This window comes from Platalea leucorodia (assembly GCF_965183815.1).
Source record: "Platalea leucorodia genome assembly, chromosome: 16".
Classification (NCBI taxonomy): Eukaryota; Metazoa; Chordata; class Aves; order Pelecaniformes; family Threskiornithidae; genus Platalea; species Platalea leucorodia.
The window spans coordinates 7,280,298-7,308,196 of NC_138838.1; the positions used below are offsets into that span (position 1 = coordinate 7,280,298).

The following is a 27,899-nucleotide window of genomic DNA, read 5'->3' on the forward strand; positions in this document are numbered from 1 at the left end:
CCGGCGCCCCACTCCCTCGTGACGCAGCGCTCCCAGCCGCCTCTCATTGGTCCCTCGCCGCCTCGCCCTAGCGGCTCCTCCCACCCGGCCGTCGCTCATTGGCGGGCGGCGGAAGGGGCGTCCGCCCGCGGGCGGGGCGGGCGCCGCCGTCCCCTCCCGCTGCCCGGCGGCTCGGCGGAGCGGCGAGGCCGGGCGTGCGGCGGGGCCATGGCGAGCGCGGCGCGGGGGCTCGGCCGGCGGCGGGGGCTGCCGCTGCCGCCGCTCCTCTGCGCGCTGCTGCTGCTGCCGCCGCTGGGCCCGGCCCGCGCCGCCCACATCAAGAAGGCGGAGGCGGCGGCGCCCGGCGAGACGCTGCGGTACCTGCACTCGGCCGAGCTGGGCGAGGCGCTGCGGGCGCTGGCCGCCGCGGCCCCCCCGGGCCTGGCGCGGCTCTTCAGCATCGGCGACTCGGTGGAGGGGCGGCCGCTGTGGGTGCTGCGCCTGACGGCGGGGCTGGGGCCGGAGCGGGCCGGCGAGGAGCCCGGCGGCGCGGCCCTGCCCGGCCGGCCGCAGGTGAAGCTGGTGGGGAACATGCACGGGGACGAGCCGCTGGCGCGGCCGCTGCTGCTCCGCCTGGCCCAGGAGCTGGTGCGGGGCTGGGCCGGCGGCGAGGAGCGCATCGGCCGCCTGCTCAACACCACCGACCTCTACCTGCTGCCCAGCCTCAACCCCGACGGCTTCGAGCGCGCCCGCGAGGGCGACTGCGGCGGCGGCGCGGAGGGCGGCCGGGAGAACGGCCGCGGCCGCGACCTCAACCGCAGCTTCCCCGACCAGTTCGGGGCCGCCGAGCCCGACCTGGAGCCCGTCCCCGAGGTGCGAGCCCTCATCGCCTGGATGCGCCGCAACAAGTGAGTGCGGCCCGGCCCGGCCACCGCCCCGTCCCCTCCAGCCCGGGCCCCGCTCCGGGGAACGGGGGACCCTCGGCTCCGCTCCCCGCGGGCCTCAGCCCGCTTGCAGCCTTTCCCAGGGCTTCCCAGCAGGGCTTGGGGGGGAGGGAAAAAAAAAAGCCATTTCCCACCTGTTTCTCCCCAGCCGGCCTCCTGCGCTGGGCCGCAGCCGGGGCCAATCCTGCACCCAGCGGCCGGGCGACCCCGCACGCCGGGCAGCGTGTGCGGGAGAGCGGGTCGGTGGCTGCGGCTGGCCGCGCACCTGCTGAGGAGCCGCGCTGGGCACAGCCCGCGCCCTGCACGCCGCCGGGCGCTCCCGGCCACCTGCGTGTCTCCCTTCTCCAGGAGCCCGCAGCTGGAAACTTCTCCTTGTCTTGAGCTTGTCCGTAGGTCCTGCTCTTGGAGCCGATAACACTTTCACCATGAGCTGTGGGACGCTTAAAATATTTGGGGTTAAGCATGTAAATGGTCTGTGTACAAAGATGTTAACGGAGAGTTGTGTTGAACATGGCTTCCCCCCATCTTTGTGTTTCATGGAAAATTCTGTGGATTTAGCAATAACGCTCTTTGCAGCGGCATTTCCAAATACAGGCCCTGCTCCTGCGGCCCCCTTCCCCATCTGGCCTGTCAAAGCATGCAGGACTGAGCCTTAACTGCCCACGCTGACCCGTTAGGCTCTCACCTGAACCAAGGGGGTGAATGGTGAGAAGCTGCCGTGCCCGGAGTGGGGCAGCCCAGCAGGGGAGATGGTGAATCCCCACTGTGAGTCCCAGCTCCAGTTCGGGGCCCTGGGCAGCCACAGAAAGCCCCAGGCATGTCTCTTCGCTTGCTGTGTATTCTTTAGAAAACTAGAAGGCCCAAGCTATTAAGGTCAGCACAACCAAGCGTGTGAAGTTGTGCAGAGAAAGCCGGAATGCAAAGTCTGATCAGATATGAGCAACACACTGAAACTGCAGCGCTCTTCCCGAAATGGGGATGGAGAGAGAAACGGACGGGATGGCCAACGGCCGCGGTGCGCTGTAGGGCTGCTGGTTGGGCCCAACCAAGACACGCAACGTTCGGCATCCTGTAATGTTTGCTCAGTTTTAGGGAACAAACTTTGCTTGGAAGAACTATCTCTGTTAAAACTTGGTGGATGGTGGTGTCCGTGGGAATTATTGCTCTAGAGGAATTTCATGAACTGCATTCATGAATTTGCTTGTCCTAAGGGTCCTTTAGGACAGCTCTGATGCAGCACTTCGCACCAAAATTCCTCCAGATTTAGTCATTAGGGAAACTCATGCACATTCTTAATATCATTTTGCAAATACCTTGGGCTTTTTATTTTTTTGCAAGTGTTCGAGGTGGGATTTGCATGTAAGCCAGGGTGAAACAGGAGTAACGCGGTGCTTTGTGCATCCCTCTGCCTGGCAGCACCAGTTAATGCTGGTACAATTTTAGACGAACATAATCACTGATAGAAAAATGAATGGGTAAACAGAACTGTTTGATTAAAAAAAAAAAGCGATAATGGGTGTAATGCAATTCATGTGCGCTATTTTAAGCAAGGCAAAGGTATTGGTCACGTTACCTCTGCTCAGAAACTAAATCCCATTTGACCGAATGAGAAGGAGAGCTCTTTTTCCCCTCAATGCTGTATGCGGTGGGAAGAGGAAGAGCAGAGACAATTACGTTTGGGATTCATTGAAATGCTTATGCTGCCTGTGATCAAATTAAAGTGCGATATAGGGCACGCTGTGCTGTAATTTCTGACCTGGGATTTTAACAGCCCTGTCACATATCCAGATTTTATTTATGAAAATCAATTCTGTTGTACGTACCAAGGCTTGACGAAGAGCTGTGTACGTTGCTTTACGTGCGGGGCACTGCTTGTCTGTTACAGGGTTTGAGGACTCTATCTTAGGCCGAAGCAAGAAACTTGTTTCACCTCCAGTAATGCCAGATGTCAGTTTGGGGAGTGAATAACCCAGTCCTGAGAGTTGGTTTATCGCAAAAATCTGCTGACTTCCCCAGCGTGTTCACGCTTGGGTGCTGTTCAGACCCTCTGACAGCCCTGCTGGCTGTGTTGGAGGCTGGCGTTACAGGAGGGGATACGTCCCCAGGGCAGTGTATCTTTTTTTCCAACAGTAGCTGACTCGGTGTCGGACGAGTGCGTATCTGTTAACGTAACCGTGGTGTAGCTGCAGCTCCGCAGGAGTTCTCCCTGCACAGGGCTGATGGAGCAGGGGCTGATCGCTTCCTCTTCCAAAGCGGCGTTACTGCTGGGCAGCTCGTCCAGCGGGCATGGTTTGCCTGGTTGATCCCAAATAGAGTTTGGAGGCTCCTGAGAACATGGTTTGGGTGGGAAGGCAGCAGAATAACTGGTTGGGCAGCTGTAGCCAGCTTCCTGTTGAAATTGTTCCAGTATGACTCTTTCTTTTCTTCTTTTCATCCTTCCCAACCCCAGGTTTCTGCTTTCTGGCAATCTTCACGGTGGCTCAGTGGTTGCAAGCTATCCCTATGATGACTCTCCCACGCATAAGCCCACAGGAGTCTACAGTAAATCAGCTGATGACGAAGTGTTCAAATATTTGGCAAAAGCTTACGCATCACATCACCCTATAATGAGAACCGGCAAACCCAATTGCCCTGGCGAGGAGGGAGAGACCTTCCAAGATGGTATCACAAATGGTGCCCAGTGGTACGATGTAGAAGGTAAGCCGTGCTGGTGAATCGCTCCAACTCTGCTAGGTCACCTAACAGACTGTCTTATAGAAATAGTTTCCTGCTCCCACTGAGAACTGACATCCAAACCAGTGGTGATTATCACAGAGGAAAGGGTGAAGTATTTTTAGCTTTGAATGTGTACTAGCAGCTTGAAATGAAGGAAAGTGGCATCACAGGCACACCAGTAAGTGCTTGATGAATCGCAGCTTGGGAGATGTTCATAGGGAAGAGATCACAGCAAACTGGAGGGTTCTTCCTGACCCTGTGAGGTGCTGGAGAGTTATCCTGCATGTGTGAGGCTTCATTTGCCAAACGAGCTGTCACTGGGTCTCCAGGTGGTTACTAAATTTTGATACAGGAAAGCGGAAGCTATTGTTAAAGGTATTAAACCGATGCCAGTATTCTGTGAGGTTTTTTTAACCTCCAAACTTGTAATTTTGTAAATGATTATAGAATAGCCTGCTGTAAAACTATGTAAAATGATGTAAATGCATGGTCTGAGCTAAGCTAGCTGCTCTCGCTGGAAGCGGGGTAGGGAGCTTTTCTATGAACTGCTCTGCTGTTAGACCTGGGCAGGGGGTGACAACCAGCACGGCCTGTTCTCGTCCACCAATGTGATGGGATCTAGAAGGGATCCAAAATTCGGTCTGCTGGGGCTTCTTGGAGAGCTCCTGTTCCCTCCATTAGGCAGCTGCACTGGGAGGTGATCTAAAAATAAGCAAATTACCCCCTGGTGCCACCACTCTGCTTGTGTGGAGGTGGCTGGCCTGGCTCAGCCATGCTGTGAGCTGCTCTGGGTGCGTTGGTTTTGCTGAAAATGGGATTTAAGGGACAGTTTATGTGACAAAATGCTCTCGTGGAAAAGGCTCTGTGGGCTGTTGGGAAGAGAAATCTTGGCTGTGTCATTAGAAGAAGTTACGTCATTGCCCCCTCAGCGGATGTTGTACAACCATGGCCTCGCCAGATGGTGCAGAAACTTCTGTGGCAAGGACACAACAAAAACCTTGCATAAATGCTCTGAAGAAGTCGCGTTGCTTTGCTGTGCCCGGACTGCTCTGCTTTCCCTTACGCTAGGGCTGAGGGATGATGGATGGCAGGAGTGCTGAGCAAGCAGTGACATCAAATGTTGTTTATCCGTCAGAGCTTACAGCTTAACAAATTCTAGTAAGATGGTGTGTTTCCAAAACACGGGCTTCAGAGCTGACTCCGATCTTAACCCTGCACCCACCTTGCTTGGGAAGGAGGGAGAGGGATCCAGTACTGGGCCTGAACACATCACCTCTGCTGGAAGAGGAAGTCTTGATTGCAGGAGTGGCTGAATCATTCCCCAGGATTTCACTGGTCAAATAAGATGTCGTGTTCAAATAAGATGCGGTTTTACCTCTTTCTCTAGCAGCTCTCTCCTTCCCTCCGCCCTGTTGAGCACACCAGCGCTGGTGTTTGCTGGCTCAAGGTTCACTGCTGCTGTGAAAAGTCCAGCAGGAGGAAGGTTTGTGTAATCTGGTGAATTTGCTTATGAGGGAACAGGATATCCTGGATGATCTGTGCTGCCTTGTTCTGGTGGCGGTCGTTATCGACAAACATCTCGGTCGGGAGGTTTGTTAGCTGCAGCTCTAACGTTTTCTGACCTTGTAATGAAGCAGGATGGGTGTGCTCTGAAGGGAGGGTGGTTCCAGAGCTTTGGGCCTGGGTTCCCCTGCCCCCAGTGAGCAGCATTTTTCACTGCAGCGTTAACTTCTTCATCCGCCTGCTAGGATGTGGGACACCTGGCTCGTGGCTGTGGCACTGGGTGCGAGTCTTTCAGGCTGCCTTTGCCTTGTCAGTGAGCAGAGCAGAGGTTTCACCTACTTTCCTTTCACAGCGAATGACAAGGTGTGAACTGAAGACCAGTTTACTCCGTGCTGCGATCGCTGTGGTTTATACTCCATCCAACAGCCTCCAGCCTCTGTGGAAACAAACCCTTTCACTGTGACAAGCCACAATCTTGGGCTCAGCGCTGATGGCTGTAGGCAATTCGTGGGCAGAGATTATAGGACGGGTGCACTGACACTACCTCTCAGAATAGAGCATCGCTGAGGCTGGCAGACCTGTGCGGTTTCTCCCCTAAGCAGTAATTTACGTCTCGTTGCTGTCGAAGATGCACACATGGAGGGTGATGGCAGCCCTCGGAGCGCCTCCCAGACTGAGGAGTTCATGTGAAGTTTAACCCACGGGAGCTGAGATCCAGGGAAGAGCACGGGTGAACTAACAGATCCCGCAGAGGCCAGTGCACGTTCATTTTGATGTTCTGTGAAGTTACTGTGTCCCTTCGGGGTTTTAGATGTTAACATTTATTTTTAGTGATAGATGAAGAGCAGGCAAAGGGGCGTCAGTTGTGTGCAGCGTGTGAGAGAAGTGGCAAAACCACCACGGTGGCTGTATTGAGTCATCCGACTCCCTCAGCTCTGTGCCAAGGACTGCTGAGGCTCTACTCAGACCAGGAGGCCTTTCCCAGTGATTGCAGAATTTAAATGTGTGGTAAAATGAGGCTGGGGAAATCCTAATACCCTGCGGGAGCTCCCTGGGCTGGGCTGAGCTCTAGATACAACCAGAGCACGTGGTTCTGCCAACGGTGCGGGGCACGCGCTTGTGGCCTGCAGATCAGGTTGTGCCAGGAGAGGCTGCAGGCTCCAAGTGAACTAAAGCCAGGAAAAACAAAGAAATGAGAACATAATGTCTCAACAGGTGGAAATTTTCCTGCCACGTTTTATCATGTGGAATCAAACATACTGGAAAATCAACTGCTACGGAATCCATTGTCCCAGAGTTACCAGTTCAGGTTTATACTGGTGCCAGACCCCATTAACTTTCATTTGAGTTCACAAACAACCTTTTATGTGTGTCAAACCAAGGTGGCAAGTATAAACCATCGGAGTAATTGTTAAGGTCAAGTGTACACAGAGAAAGATGGCTCTCAGCCAGACGGCTGAATTTGGCTTCTGCATTCCAGCTGCTTTAGATAAGCACGTCTGTGACGGGGTCGCTTTCTAGAGGCTATTTCTGTTGTACATGCTCTTACTCTTCCTTCCTTTTTAACCTCTGGGGGTTTTAACCACCAAGTGGCTGGTTCAGATTAAGAAAATACATGCAAGTCTGGGCTGGTGTATGGTCCAGGTGATGCTTGGAAAGCAGTTAAGAAACTGTTTAAGTTTTATCTGTGGGAAGGACATGCTTGCAGTTGTTTTGTAAAGAGCCTGGTTCAGAAACTGAATTCAACGTAACTTTCAATAGGGTGTTTTGTGGGCAGCCTTGGAAGGTCTTTTTATTTGCAGTCCCTTCCTAAAAGTTATTTTCCCTGCTAGTTTGACTCTCTGATACCCGAGTGTTTGAGGTGTTTTCAGTGTCAACCGGAAGGCACTTCTTGGGTTGAAAGTGGATTTAGGTTATCTGTGTGCTTACTAGGTTGTTTTGACTGTGGTTACTAGCCACACTGAGCTTCTGAACAGCTTTTAGTGGCATCAAACTCAGAACAATTAAAATGAGTGCTGAGAACGGTGGGTGCTCATGGCATCGCTGTGGTGGCCTCTGTTTCCTGGGCACAGCAGAAGGCGGTTGCGCAGTGTGAGCTCTGGTACAAGTTTTCAGCCGTGTCTTTCCGGGATATGCACAATTAGCTGCCCTTATGTGTTTGTGCTTTCATAAAATTCTTATTCCAAATTTTTCTTTCTTCTTGAGAAAAGTATTGGCTTGATGGTTCGAGGGTCTGATGCCTCTCTTCACATCTGCCGTGAGCGGCTGGGCAGTGCTGTGGTGGTGCAGCTCTTGGGAAGACTCTGCCTTCCTCTTTGAGGGAGCCCCGGGAAGGCTGCAGGGCTGTGCTGCTCTGGGCCGTGTGGTGCAGCTGCTGGAGGTGGAGGCTGAAACCTCACCTCCTGTGAGTTTTAATGATTTCGGACTAATGGACCAAAACATTCCTTTGCCTGTTCGATGCTGCTGCTGGTGCTCACCCAGTCTCGTGCTAGGAGACAGTCAGTTCTGTCCGCAGAGTAACCTGCTTGTGCCACGTATTTAATCACGTCTCTAGCTTGCTTTGTGCCATCTGCTCTCTCTGCAGAGCAGACAGGACCATTTCTCTGCTTTGACTTAGCTGCAGGTCTCTCATCTCCTCATGTCTGCTCCAGCAAGAGCTGGAATTAGGGACATTTCTGCGTAGTGCAGTTTGAAAATAGAGTCCTTCCTGGCTGGCCTGGAAGGCTTCTCCGGGCACGTGGTGTATTTATGGTATCTGGATCCCCAGGCTTGACTCTAGAGAGCTGCATTCTCCTGCTTGCCTGCCTGGCGTGGAGCTTGGCAGGGAGCAGAGGCAGGCTTGTCGGAGGGAACGCTGCAGCGCTCGTGCTGCAGGAGGACTGGGATCCTTGCCTGAAGTGCAGTCCTGACGCTCTGGGAGTGGGACAGAGCAGGAGAGAGGTTTGTTCTGAGCATTTTTGTGACCTACTGCCAGCCAGGGACTGACTTGCTGTGACTGTAAGCTGCTCACTTTTGCTTTGCTTTCCTCACCGGTAAAATAGGTATGATGCTTCATTGGGAGGCTGAAGCTTTACACAGTGTGGGCTAAAAGACACCCTGTGATCAAAAAATGCTGGAATAAATCCGGCAAGTTATCCCAGATGCTACCCAAACAGATAGGTAGAGTAGAAGCACTGTAGTCTGACAGTCCTCTGTCTTGGGTGTGCTTTCTCTGCTCTGCTGCTTGAATGTAGTGCTCTGCTAGTGGTAGGCTGCGTACAGGTCTCTCTTTACGCCTCCAGATCTTCTGCGTAGCCAGGAGAGGCTGTGCAGATGGTATATGGAAAAATACATCATTCCATATGCTGTAAAAATAAGCGTCCTGCTCTGCAATGGGGCCATGTGAAGGCCAAATATGTGCAGCAGCTACAATCCAAATTTTCAAGCATGCAATGGACTACTTTCTCGAAGAGACAGTTTCACTGAAATTGATGTAGCAAGCTCTAATTTAGTCTGTTGCTGCTCTATTATGGGTGAGCATCTGTCCTAAATTTGCTTGAATGGCAGATGAAGCACTAAATATGCTTCATAATGGCTCTGGTTTACGTATGGATGTTTTCAAATGCATTAGCGTCCTGCTATGAACAGATGGTTATAGGCTGGCAAATTGTTTCGTTCTGCATGGTGTTTACTGGCGAGAGAGCAGCCCGCTGTGGGTTACTTTTCTGAGCCTGGTAACGGGAGCTGAATCGAAGTGAGCATGTATCAGATTCGCAGGCCTTGTTCGTCTGACCTGTTGAACTGGGTTTGAGAGTTTTAAAGTCCTGAAACACTTTTTGGCCCCTTGTGCTGGACAGAAAAGCCTCTTTTTTGTTTTGATCTCGGCCCGTGCACAAGCTGCAACGCTCTCCTTCTGGCTGGAAGTGACGTGTGATTTGTTACAATAAAATTTTCATGTTCCCTTAGCAGCAGGCTCCCAGAAGAATTGAGAGGAACTGGGATGTCTTTGATGTAGCACCGTCCCGCACCTCTTCCCAGGGGTCTGTTCTTCTGAATCCTGCTTTATGCTGTCAGTCCATCTCTGCGTTACCCGAGTGTGGTGGGGCTGTTGAATTCAGAGCAGCGGTCCCTGACCTTTTGGGACAGTGAATGCTCACAGCCACCACATTTATTATAAGACTCCTCTGCTTGGTAAAGTGCTGCCGATAGCTTTTCCTGGCCGTGCATTAACGCAGCCTCTGCAAATGCCAGGTAGTGCATTTGCATCGTGGTATTGATCCGTTCTGGCCGGTTAATTGGCCAGCACCCCGGAGGGTCCCTTGCTTGTGAAAGATTAGGAGACTGCTCAGACAAAGCAAGTGAGGTTTTTTAGCATAGCACTAAGGTAGCACTTCGGTGGGCAAAGCAAAGGATGGGAGTACAAAGTATGCATTTCTTACAGACTTGCCTGCTGGGGCCCTGCAGGCTGGGGCCACGTGCCACAAGCTGTCTTCTGCTTTCCTTCTTCCTGAAGTTTGCATCTGCCTCCTGCAGAGCAAAGGTATAGCTGTTCCATGGCAGGTGGGCTTCTGAGAGCCAGTTTGACTTCCTCAACTCATCCAGAAGAGACCCATTGCCTGGGCCGCTGTGTCCAGCTGACAGCGGTGGGAGGTGCTCAGTCGGTGCGCAGAGGTCTCCGGGCTGCGTGGTCCCAGGCGCTGCTGCGCAGGTTGGGATGGAGCCGTCTGGGCAGTGGTGGCCGAGGCCCTGGCATGCCAATCTGCCCGGACTGTAACTGTGTAAGGTTGTGTAACCCAGAAGATACCATCAGTATGCATAAAACTTGGTATGGTGTGTTTTCCATACTGACACAACTGCCCGATTGAATGGTGGTGGTGGGAACGAGCCTCTCGTGGCTACGACACCTGGCTACAGTCATGTGGTGGGATTCGTCAGGGTGACTCTGAAACCTGTTTCACAGACTTGTGGTGGTTTTGGAATGTCCTTTTTACTATTGAAGACTCCCATGAACGTTTAGAGGGCTGAATATTTGCAGTCTTCAGCAGCATGCTGAAGTCTGAGCTCCAGATTGTGAGTGGTGATGCCTGCAGACCTCGAGTCCTGCTGGTGTATGATTCATTCCGGTTTGACAAACAGGTTTGCTTGCTGAGGGTTGGACGTAAACTTCAGCAAATGGGGTCAGGACACTTGCTGGAAGAAGGTGACCTTTTTGTTTCCTAGCAGTGCCTGTGGTTTCTCTGAAGGGTGAGAATAGCGAGATGAGCTTAAGACTGGGAAACAGCGCTGTGCAGTCCTGTTTTCTGGTGCTCATGGAGGTTTAGCTGGTTTAGCGCTGCGCTAGCAAGCTGTCCCCAGGTGCTGCAACATCCTTAAATTAGTTGAGACTGCTGACTTAAAGAGGAAATGTAGGAGGAGGCTGGTGACTTGGCTGCAGGGCTCAGGGAAAAGAGCGAGTTTCCCAGTTGGAGTTTCCCCGGTGGACAAGTCTGTGTCCTGTTGTCTTGCAGGACCGGGCTGTTGTGGGGTCACAGGAGTCCTCAGCAGGGAGGGAGGTGTCGCTGTCCTCCCAGGTCAAGAGGAGAGTTTCCTGAAGGTGGCTCGTACTTGCTGTAGTTCACTGCATGCTGTCACCATGTGAGATATTGTCAGACTTTCTGCTAGGGCTGCTCTAAATATCAAGTAAATGGAGACCTTCAGATAAGGAGTTGGAGGAAAAGAGCAGCCTGAGGAAGTAGAGAAGGGGCAGCATTGCTCTTGTCTCATCTAGAGTTTTGCTAAGATTTTCTTGGGAGAACAGCTGTGTGGTTCTTGAGACTTTCGACGTGCAGGTTCGAGCTGCCACCTCCCAGGTTGGTAGTCTGGTGTGTCCTTTTGTATCAGAGGCCTGATGCTCATTTTGGGCAGAGTAATGTCTCTTGCAGGAAAACTTCACAAATCTAAAGGTGGCTCGGAGCACACAGCGAAGGGCTTGGCAGCAGTAATGTTCAGCCTCTGGTGTGCCTGCCCTGGCCTCCAGGATTTGTAGTGTCTGGAAAATGTCTTCACGGTGAAATGAACCCATATGAATTTCCAAGTGCTGTGCCGCTGAGTTCAGCTGGCAGAGCAGTGAGACCGAAGGGACTGTCATCTTTGAACTGTCCGTGGCTGATTTGAATGGCCCAGTGTGCCGGTTACTGGGAGAAACAGAGCTCTGTCTTCCCCAGCGCCGGCTCTCACCATGATCTGATCTGACTTTTCTCCTCAGGTTGTTCACTCTGGAGCTAGGACAGCATCATGGTGAGATGCTGTGGGGGGCTGAAGGACAGGGAAAAATGTGCATCCCGTGGCGGGATGTCTGTGCTTTGCTCCTGGGACATGTCTCTGCCTCGTTTTCTCAGGTGGGATGCAGGATTACAACTACGTGTGGGCCGACTGCTTTGAGATCACGTTGGAGCTGTCCTGCTGCAAATATCCGCCGACCTCCGAGCTTCAGCAGGAGTGGGAGAACAACCGGGACTCTCTCCTTGCTTTCATTGAAAAGGTAGTGCGGGCTGGGACAGGGTGCAGGGGCCGCGGCTGTGAAACCCGCGTGTCCGTGGTGGGCCGAGAGCACCGTGTTCAGTTGCTCTTGTGGCTTCGTTCGCTGTGTGCGGTAACACAACTGCTGCAGCTGCTGTGCAGAGGTTGGTGGTTACGAAGCTGCTGTGTATCTCTGTGGTTCTGCCACAGTTCCCACATCCTCCACGATAGCAGAGCTCAGCTCGGAGGGCCCTTGTGGGGTTCGGTGTTAAACAGAGGGACCGATCAGTGCAGTTCTTGCTAAGTAATGCAGAGTACCTGTATGGCCTCAGTGCCATGAACCTCCAGTGATGTTCAAAAGCACCAATACTGCTGAGACCTTGGCTTGCAGAGGCCTCTGCCAGGCTGTCTCCAGATGCCCCTGTATGAGTTGAGTAGGCGACAGTTTAGGCTGGGAAGGAAAGCAACTGCATTTTGTCTTTCAGTATGGCCTGTAACCCTGCTATGTTCATATTGTGTGCCCATGTCAAGGAAATAGAGGATTTTTAGGGAGGATCAGTTCTGAGATCTTGCTGCCTTCCCGGTGCATGCTGCAATTCCTGTCCTTGCCATCTGGCCAAGCGCTGTCTGAATCATGGGCCCTTGTGCGTCTTTGCCTGGCAGCTGTCCTGCTCTGCTGCCTTTGGGGAAGGGCAGGGAGGTATTGCTGGGGGAGGACACGGTTCTCCTGATGTTGCCTGTCTTCAGCCAGGCTTTTGCATTGTTTTCCTCAGGTCCACATTGGTGTGAAAGGCTTTGTCAGGGATGCAGTCACTAGAGCTGGCCTGGAGAACGCGACCATTGTTGTTGCTGGTATTGCTCATAACATCACAGCGGGCAAATGTGGTGATTACCACCGACTGCTTGTGCCTGGGATCTACAACGTGACCGCAGTTGTAATGGGGTAATGTCTCCGTGGCAGCCTGCGTCCACACTGCCAACTGCTCATGTTCCTTCACTTGATTCCTTCCCCCAAAGCATCTTGTTGTGTATTTAAGGGGCTTGGCTGGAAGCTGCAGGAGTAAAGGACTCCACCTTAGAGCTGCAGCTGTGTTTGTTCGCCCCGTGCCCCACTGCAGCAGGGTGCTGCTCCGTGCACAGCACTTCTGTCACCTTTGTTTGGTTGCTTGTATCAACCTGCATCTTACTTTCTGGGCAAAGGGAGAAAGTGGAGTAGGGTCATGCCAGTAAGAGTTTGTGTTGTCTCAGGTCTGGGTGTAAACGTGTAGCTCGCCCCTAGGCTAGCCCTGTGATACGCCTGCAGCTTCTTCCCGGGGAGTCTGTAAACAGGGACTCGTGCCTGTGACACAGCAAGGACAGCAGCGTAGTTTGGTCTGGTGGCAGTGGGATGAGTCCCGTCAGCTTGTTCGCTGGTGAATCTCTCACATAGTCGTTAACATCCCAGCGCGTTTGGGCTGGGAGGAGTAGGCTGGAGTGGTGGAGAGGCTGCATGGGGGTTTGGCCTCTGTTCTGCAGAGCCTCCTTGCTGAAGCGTGCTGGTTTTTTCAGTTACACACCAGTGACCAAAGAGAACATCGAGGTGAAGGAGGGAGCTGCAACAGAAGTGGATTTCTCCTTGCAGCCAACTGTAATGCCACCAGCTCTTAACGTCACGCAGTTCACAGCAACGCCTGCTCCTGTCTCTACCATCACCCCCACCCCCGTGCAGGCAGAGGCCCCAAGCCCAACTTCTCTCCATCAACCCATCCAACCCGTGGACTTCCGCCACCATCACTTTTCAGACATGGAGATCTTCCTGCGGCGGTACGCCAATGAGTACCCCAACATAACCCGACTCTACTCTGTGGGCAAGTCGGTGGAGCTGCGGGAGCTCTATGTAATGGAGATCTCGGACAACCCTGGCATCCATGAAGCAGGTAAGGTGGGAAATCTTTTTTAGCGAGGCACAAATGCAAGTGACAGACGCTTTGCATTGGGAGACTGTGGGCAGAGGGAGAAGAAGTGTAGAGCCGGCACCTGTCTGAAGAGAGACTGAGCTGCTCCTTGCAGTATCCTTTCTAAAAAGACCAGGTGCAGTGGGTGGCACTAGTGTGTTAAAGAGCATTGCTGGGGACATCTACACTGGTCATGGAGCTCTGGGGACAGAAGGACCAAGGGGCTTCCCTGAAACAATGTTCGTCCTTTTCGGTGTTGTGGGAGCAGAAGGGTAAATTTTAGGTAAATGCCCTCCAGCCCTGCAGAAAGGCCTGGGAGAGCAATGCTCTGGGTGGTGAGATGTCTCCAAGCTTTAGTGTAGTGGTTATAATTGTCTCTTTGGTGTGGCCATGTGTATGCAGGTGAGCCAGAGTTCAAATACATCGGTAACATGCATGGGAATGAAGTTGTGGGGCGAGAGCTTCTCCTGAACCTGATCGAGTACCTCTGCAAGAACTTCGGCACAGATCCTGAAGTGACTGACCTGGTCCGGAGCACACGGATCCACATCATGCCGTCCATGAACCCTGATGGCTATGAGAAGTCCCAGGAAGGTAGTGCTGTCTGCGCTGAAACATCTGGGGGGGTTTCTAGCTCTGAGAATAAGCCTTTGGGTTCATGGTACCTCTCAGAAATCTGGAAGCCTTGCTGGAGCAGAAGTGCTCTCCGCACAGGGAGGCTGGAGAGGGCCTTGGTGTGTGCTGTGGGATGGGTGGGCAGAGCCCGCGCTGCAGGATGTGGGCGGTCGACTGATGCTCAAAGCTGTTGGGGAGAGCTCTTACGCTTCAGCAGTGCTATATGCTGCCCCTGTTTGGGTCCTCTTATGGTTTGTGGATATCCCAAGGCTTATTTTAAAAAAAGACATTCCTTTGACACAGCTCACTTGCTGTGCTTTGGTCCATGCTCTTAGTAACATGTGATGTGGGAGCCAGGCTGTCTGCAGAGCACTCGTCCAAGGATAATATAGACTTTTATTGTGATGTTGAAATTGGCAAAAACATCCCTCAGAGAAGTCATTAAAACTGTGTGGCTCTTGCAGATTGGCAGAACAAAGTCTGTCCAGAACAATTTTCTGGAAGCAGAGCTCTGCTTGGGTTTAACAAAGAACTTGTCCGGCTGGTTTGAGAAGGTGAGCGCTGAGGTTTCTGCAGTCGTGACATCCGGCTGCTGGGATTGTTCATGGTTTGCTGCCTTTCTGCTAGCCGTGGTCTGGCTGGCACTGACGGCCTGTGCGAACCCCTGCTGAAAGGGCCCTCGGACACCTCTGCGCACAGAGCAGGGCTGCCGCTGGAGGAGAGCGCGGGTATCCCCTCGCGCTGGAGTGTAGGAAGCCAGCACTGTCGTGCTCTCTGCTGTCTTCCATTAACTGATAGTCGTGAGCTCTGTAGTTAAGAGGATGAAGCCTCTGCACTGAAGTGGGAACTTGCGTAGGGTGCAAGCTTGTACTTGTGTTTAATTTTCAGGAGACAGAGGAGGTACCGTTGGCAGAAACAACAGCAACAACTACGACCTGAACCGAAACTTCCCAGATCAGTTCTTCCGTGTGGCAGACCCTCCGCAGCCAGAAACTCTTGCTGTCATGACCTGGTTAAAGACTTACCCATTTGTGCTCTCAGCAAACCTGCACGGAGGTATGGCAGCCAAAGCGAGCTCCTTCCTTTGCACTGAGGTCCAAGGGACGGGAGTTTGCGGGGATATCTCCACGGTGTTCTAGGCATGAACCGAGGAGCTCTTGCAGAGAGCTCTCTCCCCTTGGCATTGCTGTGAAATGGCAGGAGCGAAGGCAGCCAGGTTCCTGCAGCAGGGGTAAGGCCATTTCCAAAGGGCCTGCCCAAACAAAGAGTAAACCCAACCTTTTGTTTGTGCTGCTGGAAGATGGATCAGGAGCTGGAAACAGAGGGTGAAAACTGTGTCCCCAAGCACATTTGTAGCTGAAGAGGCTGCTGGGAGGATTGCAACCACTCCTCTGAAGGGAGCACATGCGCTGGGGAGTAGCTGGCTCATTGCCTGTTGGGAGATGGGAATGGACTCTTGTCAGCAGCTGGGTCTGGGAATGTGATATAGTGCTGTGGCTGTTGGAGGCTTCATAGTATTTATAAAATGAAGGGGACGAGATATAATCCTGAGGGTTCCCTGCCTTGAATTGCATGGCGGAACTATGAAATTTGCTGTAATTTAATTATCTTTTTGAGTGATCTAAATTAAGTCTCTGTAATACAGCTTATTCCCTAGACAGTTTGTCTGCTGGCTTATAGCTGTGGTAACTTGCAGGTGGTTGCTTTGTGCTAGCATGTTTAATTTTGTAGCGCAGCAGTGCCGTGTGTGGGTACGAGGGAGCTGGCAGTTCTCCAGCAGCGGTGGTGGCTGGGGTTCCATGGTGCTATTAGTACAACTTGCTTAGGGAAAGCTTCAGTCAGCCAAAGATGTTACGATCTGATGGTGCTTGCAATAAACTCCAGAAGGCTGAAAAACTACAGCAGTTGGGCCAAGGGCACTGTGCGTGTTCTGGGAAATTCCTCCCCTTGCTTTCTGCCCTCTGCGAAAGTGATTATTAGGAGGTTGTGCTCATCCCTCCTGCATATAAGAGCCAAACCTTTGATGTGTCCTGGCTTGGGTTTACCTTCCCAACTGGGTGTGGTCTTATCTATTCCTGTGCTTTTGCTGTCTCTTCTAGCCGCTGGGCTTAATGCTTTGTTTAATGCCAAGTCTTGAGAAGCAGAAGACTTGGCACTCTTTGGAGAAAAAGAAAAACTTCCCCTATTAGGCTGAGGGATCACTTGGAAAGCGTGCAAGTACGAGTCAAAGCTTGTTTCCCCTGCAGGTTCTCTGGTGGTTAATTACCCCTTTGATGATGATGAACAAGGAATAGCCATATACAGTAAATCCCCAGACGATGCTGTGTTTCAGCAGCTGGCGCTTTCCTACTCCAAGGTAAAGCTCTAACGGGAAAACAGGCGCATCCTGCTGGGTTAACTCCTGATGCTGTCGGGAGCCTCCTGAGTGGCTGGTAGAGGAGGGCGCAGGTACTGCGGGCGCCTGGCGTTGCAGGCACAGCAGAAGGGTCCTGCGGGAAGCTCTCGTTCTGTGAGCAGATGCCCAGCGTGTTCTGCCTGCAGACACCGTAGGAGGAGCGCTCTGTGCAGGCGTGGGGGCCGTATGCACTGAAGGGTGGCAGAAAATGCTGAAAACACGGGCTGGGAGGAGAGCAAGGATGTCGATGGGCTGTGGCTGGGTGTGGGTGCAGTCTGTTTGTGCCTGCATGAACCTCTGTGTTTGGTAAGCCCAAGTGTGTGACCAGTGTTAGAGCAAAAGTGCCAGGGGCTGTAGAGTGCAGAGACTCAGCTTCACATGTCGCATCTTGTTTTTTTTTTAGGAAAATACAAAGATGTATCAGGGAAGCCCTTGTAAGGATATGTACCCCACCGAGTACTTCCCGCATGGCATCACTAACGGGGCTCAGTGGTACAACGTTCCAGGTAAAGTAGACCTTAAATTTCTTGCACTGTTTTTCTCCAAGTTAATGCATGTGCAGCTTAAAGAATTTAGTCTGATCAGTCACAAACTCTGCATCGGTCAGCCCAGATTACTGGGACTCGGGTTTCTTTTATAACTCCTTAAATAAGGTACCCAGATAAAGTTATACCTGAGGGAAGGAATTTATAGTGTAGTTTTTCTGGCTATTAGCAAAATAGTTTCATAAAATTTTACAGCAGTATATTAGCATGAAAGGTATTTACAAGAAAGATGGTTATTTGTCTGCTATTTTGGCATCCCTTTGAAGCTTGAATCTCTTCAGCTATAAAATGCGTGCTCTAGTTTGTACTTCATCTTTCTCTACTATCCGATTTTTTTTTTTTTTTTTTTTTTTGAGCTGTAATACAATTGCCTTCAGGAGACCTTGTCAAAACGTTTTTTACATTCCTGTTGTAGGTGGGATGCAAGACTGGAATTACTTACATACAAACTGCTTTGAAGTGACCATTGAGTTGGGCTGCGTGAAATATCCAAAAGCTGAGGAGCTGCCAAAATACTGGGAGCAGAACCGCCGCTCTCTCCTCCAGTTCATGAAACAGGTGAGACGCTTTGACCCCAAGCAGTTGTGTGAGCTGCCTCTGAGGTTTGCCTTAGATGTGCCAGAATGAACAGGCTAATCTGTGGGCTGAAGCAAATGCTGCTTCCTGGCCAGACTGGCTACCTGTTCCACAGAAATCATCCCCATCAGAACATGTCTGGACTCCTCTCCCCTCCTTCTCAACATACCAAAAATCTGTATGGGAACAGCAGCCAAGCAATGCAGGTGTGGGCTTTTTATTTACCACTACCTTGGTTTTCCCTAGGCTGGGGTGGCCTTTATGTGCTGTTCCCATCTGAGTCAGGGCTGGTGGTAGTGCTGCGCACCCAGGGCACGCAAACAAAGGTGTGGAGCAAAGAGGGCTGTGGTGGCACCCTGAGCCAAGCAATTGCTCATTGTACTCATCAGGTGATCTTTGTCTGTGCCAGCTGCTGGCAAGTCTAACCTGAACCCTTTTGGAACATGTTGCTCCTCTGGGAATGCTGAACCTCCTGGGCTGGGAGCTGGGGGGATCTGGGTGTCAGTGATCCCAGAGCGATGTGTGGGGTGGGAGGCAGAGCAAGGGCTGGCACTCAGCAGGGCTCTGGGTCTGTACTCAGGTTCACCGTGGCGTCTCGGGATTTGTGCTGGATGCTATGGATGGGAGGGGCATTCTCAATGCCACCATCAGCGTTGCCGACATCAACCACCCGGTGACCACCTACAAGGATGGAGAGTACTGGCGCCTCTTGGTCCAGGGGACGTACAAAATCACAGCATCTGCCCGAGGGTGAGTGAGGCATGGCACAAGGAACAAACAGCTGCATTCCTGACTTCCCAGTCAGGAGCAGTCCTATCGCCTCTGCCTACAGCAGATGTAGGCATGGGTGTTTCCCCTGCCCTCTGGCCTGTGCAGAGTTAGCAATGTGATGCTACCCTGATGTCAAAGACCGCTCACCTGTTGTGGTGTACAGTCCAAATCTTCCCTTGTTTGGAGGTGGTATGGGGAAGGAGTTGATAACGTAGTGTCTTTAGGGGAAATTCTGTTTCAGGCAGCTGCCCATAGAAATGAATTCATCATTTCAACAGCTGCCAAAAACTCTGGGTTAAAGCAGCCTGACTTGTTGTCCTGCCAGTCTGCCATGTAACCCTGCAACACCTGAGCTAAAAGCAGCTCAGCGCTGTGTTGGGCCCTGAGCTGCTCCCTGTCCTCCTGCCATTCCCAAGTCCCTTTGAAATGTTCTTGCTCTTTTTTTTTTTTTTTTTCTTTTTATGCTTCTCACTTTTGACTGGGGAGCAGTAGCCGTCCCATGTGAGTGTCTAGTCAGGAAGGGGGGTGGCTTGTTGTGTGAGGCCTTGAACCCCTGACGTTTCCTTGTGCCTTCTCTTCCCTCGCAGGTATGATCCGGTCACTAAAATGGTGGACGTTGGCAGCAAAGGTGGGGTGCAGGTGAACTTCACTCTTTCACGGACAGACATCAAAGTGGAGGAGGGGAAGATGCCGGTCCTGAACACCCCAGACACCAGCGACCCCAACGAGAAGGAGTTTGAGACCCTGATCAAAGATCTGTCTGCTGAGAATGGCCTGGAGCGCCTCCTGCTTACCTCCTCGGGGGATGTCTCTCCTTATCGATACCGTCCTTACAAGGACCTCTCCGAGTTCCTCCGAGGCCTCTATCTGAACTACCCGCACATCACAAATCTCACCAGGTGAAAACTCAAAGCAGCAGTGCTCAGCTCCTCCCTGAGCAGCAGCCCGTGGTAGGGAAGTAGTGAAACGACGAGCCATGAAGGCAGTGCAGAGATGGGGAGCTCGTTCCTCCTCTTCCCTTCCCTTCCCTGTGGTCCCTGAGTTCAAGGGAGCCCCACACGTAGGGGCATGGCGGCAGAGCACTGGCTGCAGGGACTCACAGATGCATCCATGTGCTTTTTCCTGAGACATCATTTTATTGACTTAAACTTGGGGTGCTGTCAGTTCCCCAGGGGTGCCTGGGACTGGCGATATTCCCAGCACTGATATCCCAAGTTTCTGCAAATACCTCTGTTCCATGCTCTCTGTTTCCTCCTTTTTCCAAATCCTTTCTGACACCCACCCTGCTGAAGAGTCCCCAGCAAAAATGATCAAATTTGACTTATAAATCTCAAATGGCCTTTTTTGATTGTCTGCCTTCAGATTTTAATTCAATAGTGCGAGACATGTTTGAGTTACCTTGCCCTGAGCCAAGGTCTCTGCCCTCCTGCAGGAGACCAGCTGTCTGCAGTCCTCTGCTTTCCTTTGTGACCTGTAGCGCTTACCCTCCGTCAGCTTTAGAAAGCACAAATCTCTTTGTCCCAGGACCTCATTTGCTTGTTGTTACCAGGCACAACATGCTCATGTGCTGTCCCCGCTGGTGCCAAAGCTGCTTTTCTGATCTGTAGCCTCTATTGTCTGTCCAGTTGCATCAGCCCCGGTTGTGCTCCCTGCTTTGCTTGCATTCAGTTTGCTAACTTAATGGCATGACTGTGGCAACAACTTCTGCATTACTGGAAATAGGCCTGCTTTTGTCCTCTAAACTGGGTGCTTTAATAAATGACTTTGATGTCCAGATGTATCCGGCTCTGAAGGGAGGGGGGGGAAAAAAACCAACAAACCAACATTGGAAGCCCAGAGCCATTTAGCAGTTCCACATGGTGATGTTTTAGGCTATATAGAGATATATGGAGCTGATGTTCACCGTGAATTTGGTTCAGTGTGCTGCCAATCTCTGATGATGTGGTTGTGGTTTGTGTGTCACACGTCTTTGCAGCCTCCTCATGGAGGTAGGCAGCAGTTCCTTTCCACACCGGGATTTCTCCATAAGGCCAGGCTAGGGGTGCAGCTCTCTTCCTGAGCTGACGCTCTGGTTTCTCATCTCTTGGCAGTTTGGGTCAGAGCGTCGAGTTCCGTCAGATCTGGTCCCTCGAAATCTCCAACAAGCCCAACCAGTCCGAGCCTGAGGAGCCAAAGATCCGCTTTGTTGCTGGTATTCATGGAAACGCTCCCGTTGGTACAGAGCTGCTCCTGGCATTGGCAGAATTTCTTTGCATGAACTACAAGAAGAACGCTGCTGTTACAAAGGTGAGAAGCCAACGCAAGGGACCATCTTGGAGCCCTCCAGTTATATCCTGAGAAGACAGTGCTCGCTGGGAGACGCTTGTCTTGTTACCAGTGGCTTGTGGGGTGCAGCGATCCCACACATAATGGGGGGGTGTTGTGAAATCCACGGGACCAGTGGGAACCTCCGACTGCTGATGTCAATATAAGCAGCAGTTCCTAGGATGAGATCCAGACGAATGAGATTGTACAGAGAATGAACCCTACTAATTGCACTTTATGTACTGTTTCTCCTCCTTTTATTCAGCTGATTGACCGAACACGGATTGTGATCGTTCCTTCCCTGAATCCAGACGGACGTGAGATAGCGCAGGAGAGGGGCTGCACATCGAAGATAGGCCAGACTAATGCTCACGGGAGAGATCTGGACACAGACTTCACAAGTAAAGCAAACTAAAGCAAACTGATGTGTAGTGTCCCTGTAGAAATGCAGGCTGCTGTAGAAGTCTCCTGCTAGCTGCTCTAGGGTTGGGTGTAGCCGTTGGGTTATAGGGTCTACTTGTAAAGAGAGCAGCCCTCCTGCCCTGGAGCCCAGGCAGCACAGCTGCTGGGAAGCTTCCAAAGCTTGGATCCCCCTTACAGATGGTAATTTGCAGTCCCTTGTTTGCAAGGAAAAGACAAAGCAGAGTTCTTTAGGAATAGTCCAGAGGTCAGACAACACCGATGTATTTTTCCTGTTAAATGATTTCTTTCAAACCCCCATTTCTGGGGGGGAAAAAAAGAAAAAAAGAAAAAAAAAAAAAAAAGCCCTCTGTTCATGCTTCCTGGAAACAGCCTCCTTTTTTCATGCATTTCTGGCTTCCGTGCAACTGCTTGCTGTATCCATAGCACTGTATCGGTGCTGTGCCCACCCTTCTGGGGGTGAAGTGTTCTCTCTGGCCAGGTTTGGCCGGGATCATCCCAAATGCTTTCTTAAGAAAATGTCACTTCAGTGACATTGAGGTGGGCAAACACACACGAAATACCTTCTGCATCACAAAAGTAAATAGCTTGGGGAAATAGTGATGTGTCCCATTTGTTTAGCTTTGCAGATTAATTCCCCCCATGGGTAGTGCGGACTGGCTGCTTAACTTGATGTCAGGTGCATCTGCTGAGATCTAACAAACACCTTTTAATACATGCAGCAGACTTAATTTCAGATATAAACAATAGCAGAGGAAACTGTTGTCGCTTCCCTTTTCTATTTGTTGTTCTGATTTACAGGCAATTACTCCTGGTATGCAGGGACACGAGAGCCTGAGACCAAAGCCATCATAGAGAACTTGATACTGAAGCAGGATTTCAGCCTCTCTGTTGCGCTAGATGGAGGATCTCTGCTTGTCACTTACCCATACGATAAGCCGGCGCAGACAGGTATGACTGACTCCTCCGGGGCCTTGCGCGCATAGTTACCCTCGGGCTGTCTCTGCAGGAGTTCGCGTGACCGCATGGTGTAAGAGCTTCTCACGCTGGTTGTGTTCTGTAGCTTCCTTTTGTGTTCAGCCCTTCATACGTGGAGTTGACGGTCTGTTAAGTAAAGCTATAAAACCTCACAGGATTCAGCTAGGGATCAGAACACTTACCGCTTCTGTTCCTACAGCAGTATTTCAACCTTTCCTCTGCCAAAGCCAGTATAAAGTCTGCTTTTGATACCACCCCTCAGAGGGAATCTAGAATGCCCCTGAAACGTGTGTCACGATCCATACAGGATCGTGGGGTTAGAATGGGAATCTGCCCCTCCAGTGAATAGGAGTTGCACTCTCAAAGTCTCACTTTTCTCTTCGTAGTGGAGAACAAAGAAACACTGAAGCATTTGGCATCTCTATACGCAAACAACCATCCGCTGATGCATCTGGGCCAGCCAGGCTGTCCAAATAAGTCAGGTATGTTTGGTTGACTCCTTTAACCCCCCCGATCAGCTTGTGCTAGACTCTGCTAGTAGCAAATCTGTCTGACAGCCGTGTTCTTGCTCTCACAGATGAGAATATTCCCGGCGGTGTGATCCGTGGCTCTGAATGGCACAGTCACTTGGGAAGTATGAAGGTACTTCATCGCGGCACAAGGCTTTCCATCTCTGCTAAACAAGCATTAAAAAGCGTATTTGTTCTGATGTCTGGGCAAAACTTCCCCACTTCCAGCTGCACTTTGCAAAGCTTTTTAAATACCATCTATTTTGTTGTAACTGTGGTTTTGGTTTTTGCAGGATTTCAGCGTTATGTTTGGTCATTGTCCTGAGATCACTGTCTATACCGGCTGCTGTTACTTCCCGAGCGCGGGGCAGCTTCCCGGCCTGTGGGCAGACCACAGGAAATCTCTCCTCAGCATGCTCGTGGAGGTGAGCCGCCGTCCGTGGGAGGGAATTCTGGCAAGGAGCGAAGGTAGTGGGCTGGGGGGGGAGGAGGAGGGGGGGAAGAGAGCAGTAGGGAGAGTCTTTGTGGTTTTATTGGGGCTATGTAATTACAGACGGTCAAAATTTAGACTGCATGAGGAATGGATTGAACAGAGGCATCAAGTGATCAGGAAATGTGTTGACATGAGAGTTAAACATCTGTGCTGTTTTGCCTCATGGTGGGCTGAGCAGTCCTTGCAGTACTGTGCACTTTTATTGATTATAAGGGTCGGGGATGGAGAATGGGCTGTCTTTTGAGGGGAGGATTAGATCCTATTTCAGTTACAAATGTGCCATATGCTTGGATCTGAACGTGAAGTGTTTGAAATGCTTTATTTCAGGTTCATAAGGGAGTCCATGGGTTTGTCCAAGACAAGAGTGGCAAGGCAATTTCTAAAGCTACCATTGTTCTTAATGAGGGTTTGCGGGTCTATACTAAAGAAGGTGGCTATTTCCATGTGCTGTTGGCTCCAGGTTTGCATAACATCAATGCGATAGCCGACGGGTACCAGCAGAAACACGTCAAGGTATGTGAGCGTCTGTATTGGAGATCTTTCCCCCTGCTCCCTGTCGTACAAAGGCATCCCCTCTTCGGGCTCTGCCTGGTTGGCTGTGTTTAGCTGCTGATTATGTGCCCTGGGTAGCTGTTTTCTGCCTTGATATAATGGATGGAGAAGAAGTTCCCAGCACAGCAGGGCTGTTTTGGGCAGTAGCTTTTCTTTCCATTGCCCTTGTCTTTGGCATCTGCCTGGTCCTGCCCTGGTCAGCCGGTACCTCTCTCGTCTGGACACCTAACAGAGGTGCAAGCTTGAGACAGTCTGAGCTCTCGTGTCTTTCTGCAGGTCTTCGTACGTCATGATGCACCCAGCTCTGTGTTCATTGTATTTGATGCGGAAAACAGGATATTTGGTCTGCCAAGGGAGCTGGTTGTAACTGTTGCAGGTAAAGTGACACTTTTGATCAAAGCTTTGAGCTTTGTTTTCCGTACCGGTTCATGCTGACAATGACACTTCTTTTCACTGAACTGGAAAAGTAGCCTGTGGACTTAAGCCATCTCCTGCTTTCTCTTCTGAACGTGTGCTTGTCCTTGCAAACTGGTCCAACAACACTTGGATCTGGTGATGCTGGGCTGGCAGATGGGAGGGAGGGAGGAAGCAGAGAGTCTTGCAGGGGTCCGAAGGGTCCAGAATGGACTTTGGGATGCCTGGAATGGGGAGAGCCTGTTTGTGCGTAGAGCTGGGACCTAGGAGGTCTTGCTTCTTCCCCAAGGTTTCCTTTGAGTGGTGTGGCACCAGGTGAGCATTAGGAGATTTTTTTTTTTTGTCAAGGTGGCAGCTGCTGGGAAGGCTAGAGTTTATACCCAGTGGTCTGCAGAGGAGCTCGGTGATGCTATCCTAGATTGTGAGCACAGAAAATAAAGCTAGTGCAGTGCTGCTCTGGGAGCAGCGCTCTTTCATAGCGTGTTTTCTGTGGCCTAGGAGGAAGGAGCAGGGTCACAGTGAAGCAAGGAAAGTGGTTGTGACTGTGGAAGGGAAGAGAGATGGTGGCAAGCCTATGAGTCTCTGGGGTGAGGGAACATGGCATTAACTTTAATGTTGTCTTTCTGGTAGGTGCAAGTATGTCTGCTCTGGTCCTCACCGCCTGTATCATCTGGTGTGTCTGCTCAATTAAGTCCAACAGACACAAGGATGGCTTCCACCGCCTCCGGCAGCACCACGATGATTATGAGGATGAAATCCGCATGATGTCCACCGGCTCAAAGAAGTCCCTCCTGAGCCATGAATTCCAGGATGAAACAGACACTGAAGAAGAAACACTGTACTCCAGCAAACACTGACACCTCCCGGGCAGGAAAGGAGGTTCCCATGGACCAGACCCGGTGGCAGGGGGCAGTCCCTGCGGTTCAGTTTTGAAACATTAGCGTGCAGGATGTGTCCTCCAGAGGTGTGGGTGGCAGCTCCCGATTTCCCTCTGCTATTTGCTCTGTTCCTCTGTACGTGCAAATCAGTGGGTGTTGGAGGCTGTGTTTGGGCCTAGGACATGGCTTGTTTCATTTTTGGGTCAAGATCTGGAGGTTCACATGATGTTGTTTGAAAGGCAACTTAACAGGGTGGCCAGCAGAGTTCCTAGCACTTCCCCAGCATCTCAACACAGTGAGCAGATGGTGGGGAAGTGCCCCAAGACCTGCATGGAGTTGTAGGTACAACACTCCAAAGCAGTTTCTCTACCTGTTTTGATTTCATGTTTTCCACTCTGTGCTCGGGGGAAGCCAGATCCTTCACTTGACTCCACGTTCTGCAGAGTAGCCCTTGGAAAAAGACTGTTGTTGGTTCTCAGCTCCTCCCTCGGAGCTTTTCCCCACCATGAGATGCTGTGGCCTGCTGTGATCTGCAGTGGTTGTGGAGCACCTCTAATGTGTCGCTAGTTCCAAGCAGTGACTTGGCATTCTGAAAGCTGGAGGAGATCACGTCCATTCTTGATGTGAGCTGGAGAAGGGAGCAAATGTCAGAGCTTCAGTGAACTCTGACAAAAGTTCAGTTGCTTGCCAGCTCCGCAGTACTGCTGTTCCTGACTTCTGGGGAAGAAAGAAACTTTATCCCCATCACCACTGGTTGCTTCTCATTTGTGTAGTAGACTTGGCCTTTGGGGTCTCGTGTTAGCGTTACAACAGCACAGTGTCCAAAAGAGCAACTGAAGGTTGTTCTAAGCAAATGCATAAGCTGATTGTGGTGGGTACTGTAGAAAAGCAATCGGTTCCTGACTCCACCTGATCAGTTTTGCTCAAGTCCACCACTATTCAGGAGGAAACAATGAAATCTGACCACTGCTTTGTATTTGAGCATTATTGGAGCAGCAGGGAGAGGCCGTGGGAGATCCATGGCCCAACTTCAGTCTTAAATTTTGAAGAAAAGCTGCACCATTTGCCAATGTCCACCTAATACCATAGAGCACTTTGGAAACACCTTCTCATCAAGCTCTGGTGATGGTAGGCATCAAATTAGCCTGCTGGCTTGGCTCTGTTCTACCACAGCATCCCTGAAGTGTAGCAAGAGCTCCACCTGCTTGTGTGTCTGCAGTTGTGTCTGCTGCTGCGGGGGCCTGGGTGCAAGGCGTGAGGAAGGGCTGAACGGCTGTGCTGAAAGAGAAGGGAAAAGCAGCCAAATTCTGGTTTTGTAGCACTTGGCAGGAAGAGGAGCCGCAGCCTGCATCCCCAGGACACATTAGATTTGTGGGGAATAGAAGGGGTGTCCAGAAGGAAAGAATGGCCGAAATGTTTGATTTCCAAAGCCTTTATGCATCTCTGATGTTTCTGTGCTTTCTGGGCAGAGGGCTGGGGTTAGAATAGGCACTTATTTTCTGCTGCTCACTTTCTTTTTTTAATTCTTGCCCCACTGACCCAAGCTCTGGGGTACAGGAGCCTGGCACAGCAACATCCTAGGCATCTAGTTTGCCCTGAGCTGATCTGTTCTCCAGCAGCCTGGGGAGGTCCACTAGTGAAACCTGCACGTGGTGTCTGTGGGGGGTGGTTGCACCCAAATGTATGGTGGGGTCTGTTCTGCAGGGCTCTGGCCTGGTCTCCTCTGGGGGAACCGCACAGGGGCTTCCCCACTGAAGACTGCTGGGCCACGTCGCCTCGGGAAGGAGCTGTTCCTCGCCTCTGCGTGTGGGAGATGCCCTTCCGGAACCACATGCCTGTGGCCATGCGGCCATGCTCATCGTCTCAGCAGCTGTGTGCTGATTTTGTGCAGCTATCTGGAGGGACAAAGATAACCCTTAGACACCAGTATACCTTCTTCCCTGTTCCACAGGGAATTACAGTGCCAGAAGCAGGTGATAAGATCTGGCTGGGGAGGTGTGCTGGGCACAGGGAGGTGAGGCTGAGCATTCCCTGTGCTCCTGTCCTGCATCCCGGTGGCGTGAAAGAGCTGCTCGTGTTGCCTCCACTCTGCAGGAGCCACGACCGCCCCTGTGCCTGCTCCCAGCTCATGGTGCTGCGCAGGGGATGGGGTTTGGTCCTGGGCCCTGACCTTTTTCCACGTGTAATGGGCTGCAGTGCGCTAGCACGCAATAGGGGTAACCCTGCCTCATCTCTGAACTTTCCCTGCTTCTGAGAACTTTCACAAGAGACACAGCTGGGGTTTTATATTAAAATTGAGTTTGCAAATGGCTCTGAGGGCTCGGTTTGGGCTCTCTTTGCTCTGGCAGCAGGTAATGGACTGAGGTGGCCTTGCTTTGTCCCACTAGCAATAAGTCTCGTTAGGAGTCGGCCCTTTCCCTCTGAGAGTGTGTTTTGCAATTAGCTTGGAGTAGGTGCGTGTTTTTAAGGTGAGTGGATTTGAGCTGTTTTGCAAACCCGTGAGACTTTTCTACGCAGCAGGACCAGGTGGGGTGCCTGGCTCTCGCTCCATGCTCGGAGCCGCAGCAAGTAAGCTGTTTGTTGCTGGTTTTGGGAAGGCAGGAGCGGCCTCCCCTCGCTGTCAGTCTGTCTGTCCGTCCATCCATCCACGGGAGCGCCTGTGCCGCTTCTGGCAAGGAGCCAGTCCCCGCGTGGGCGCTTGTCCCTGGAGCGTGTTGGTCCGTGCACTGTGCCTTCAAATGTACATTTTTAAAAGGGACTTGAATCGCCTTTTCCTGGAAGCGGGATGGGGCGGCGCGAGGCGAGGCCTGGCTCTGCCCTCAGCCGGGCCCTCTGTTTTTTACCTGTATACCGAGATCCAATAACCTGTATAAAACTATTTTGATGTCCACCTGGGT

At 51.7% G+C, this 27,899-nt stretch overlaps 1 protein-coding gene across 1 annotated transcript; it reads left to right on the top strand.

Moving 5' to 3' along the window:
- Window positions 1-207: 207 nt before the first annotated feature.
- Window positions 208-27,880, top strand: CPD (carboxypeptidase D; the record flags this gene model as incomplete). Its single annotated transcript, XM_082328347.1, has 21 exons — window positions 208-887; window positions 3,373-3,620; window positions 11,498-11,640; window positions 12,392-12,561; window positions 13,167-13,534; window positions 13,955-14,146; window positions 15,056-15,223; window positions 16,414-16,523; window positions 16,966-17,068; window positions 17,523-17,665; window positions 18,264-18,433; window positions 19,042-19,353; window positions 20,545-20,740; window positions 21,024-21,159; window positions 21,980-22,129; window positions 22,543-22,638; window positions 22,734-22,798; window positions 22,959-23,090; window positions 23,486-23,671; window positions 23,987-24,086; window positions 24,755-27,880. The coding sequence occupies 21 exons, from the start codon at window positions 208-210 to the stop codon at window positions 24,979-24,981; spliced, it is 4,095 nt and encodes a 1,364-aa protein (XP_082184473.1). The 3' UTR covers window positions 24,982-27,880.
- Between the last annotated feature and the right edge of the window lie 19 nt (window positions 27,881-27,899).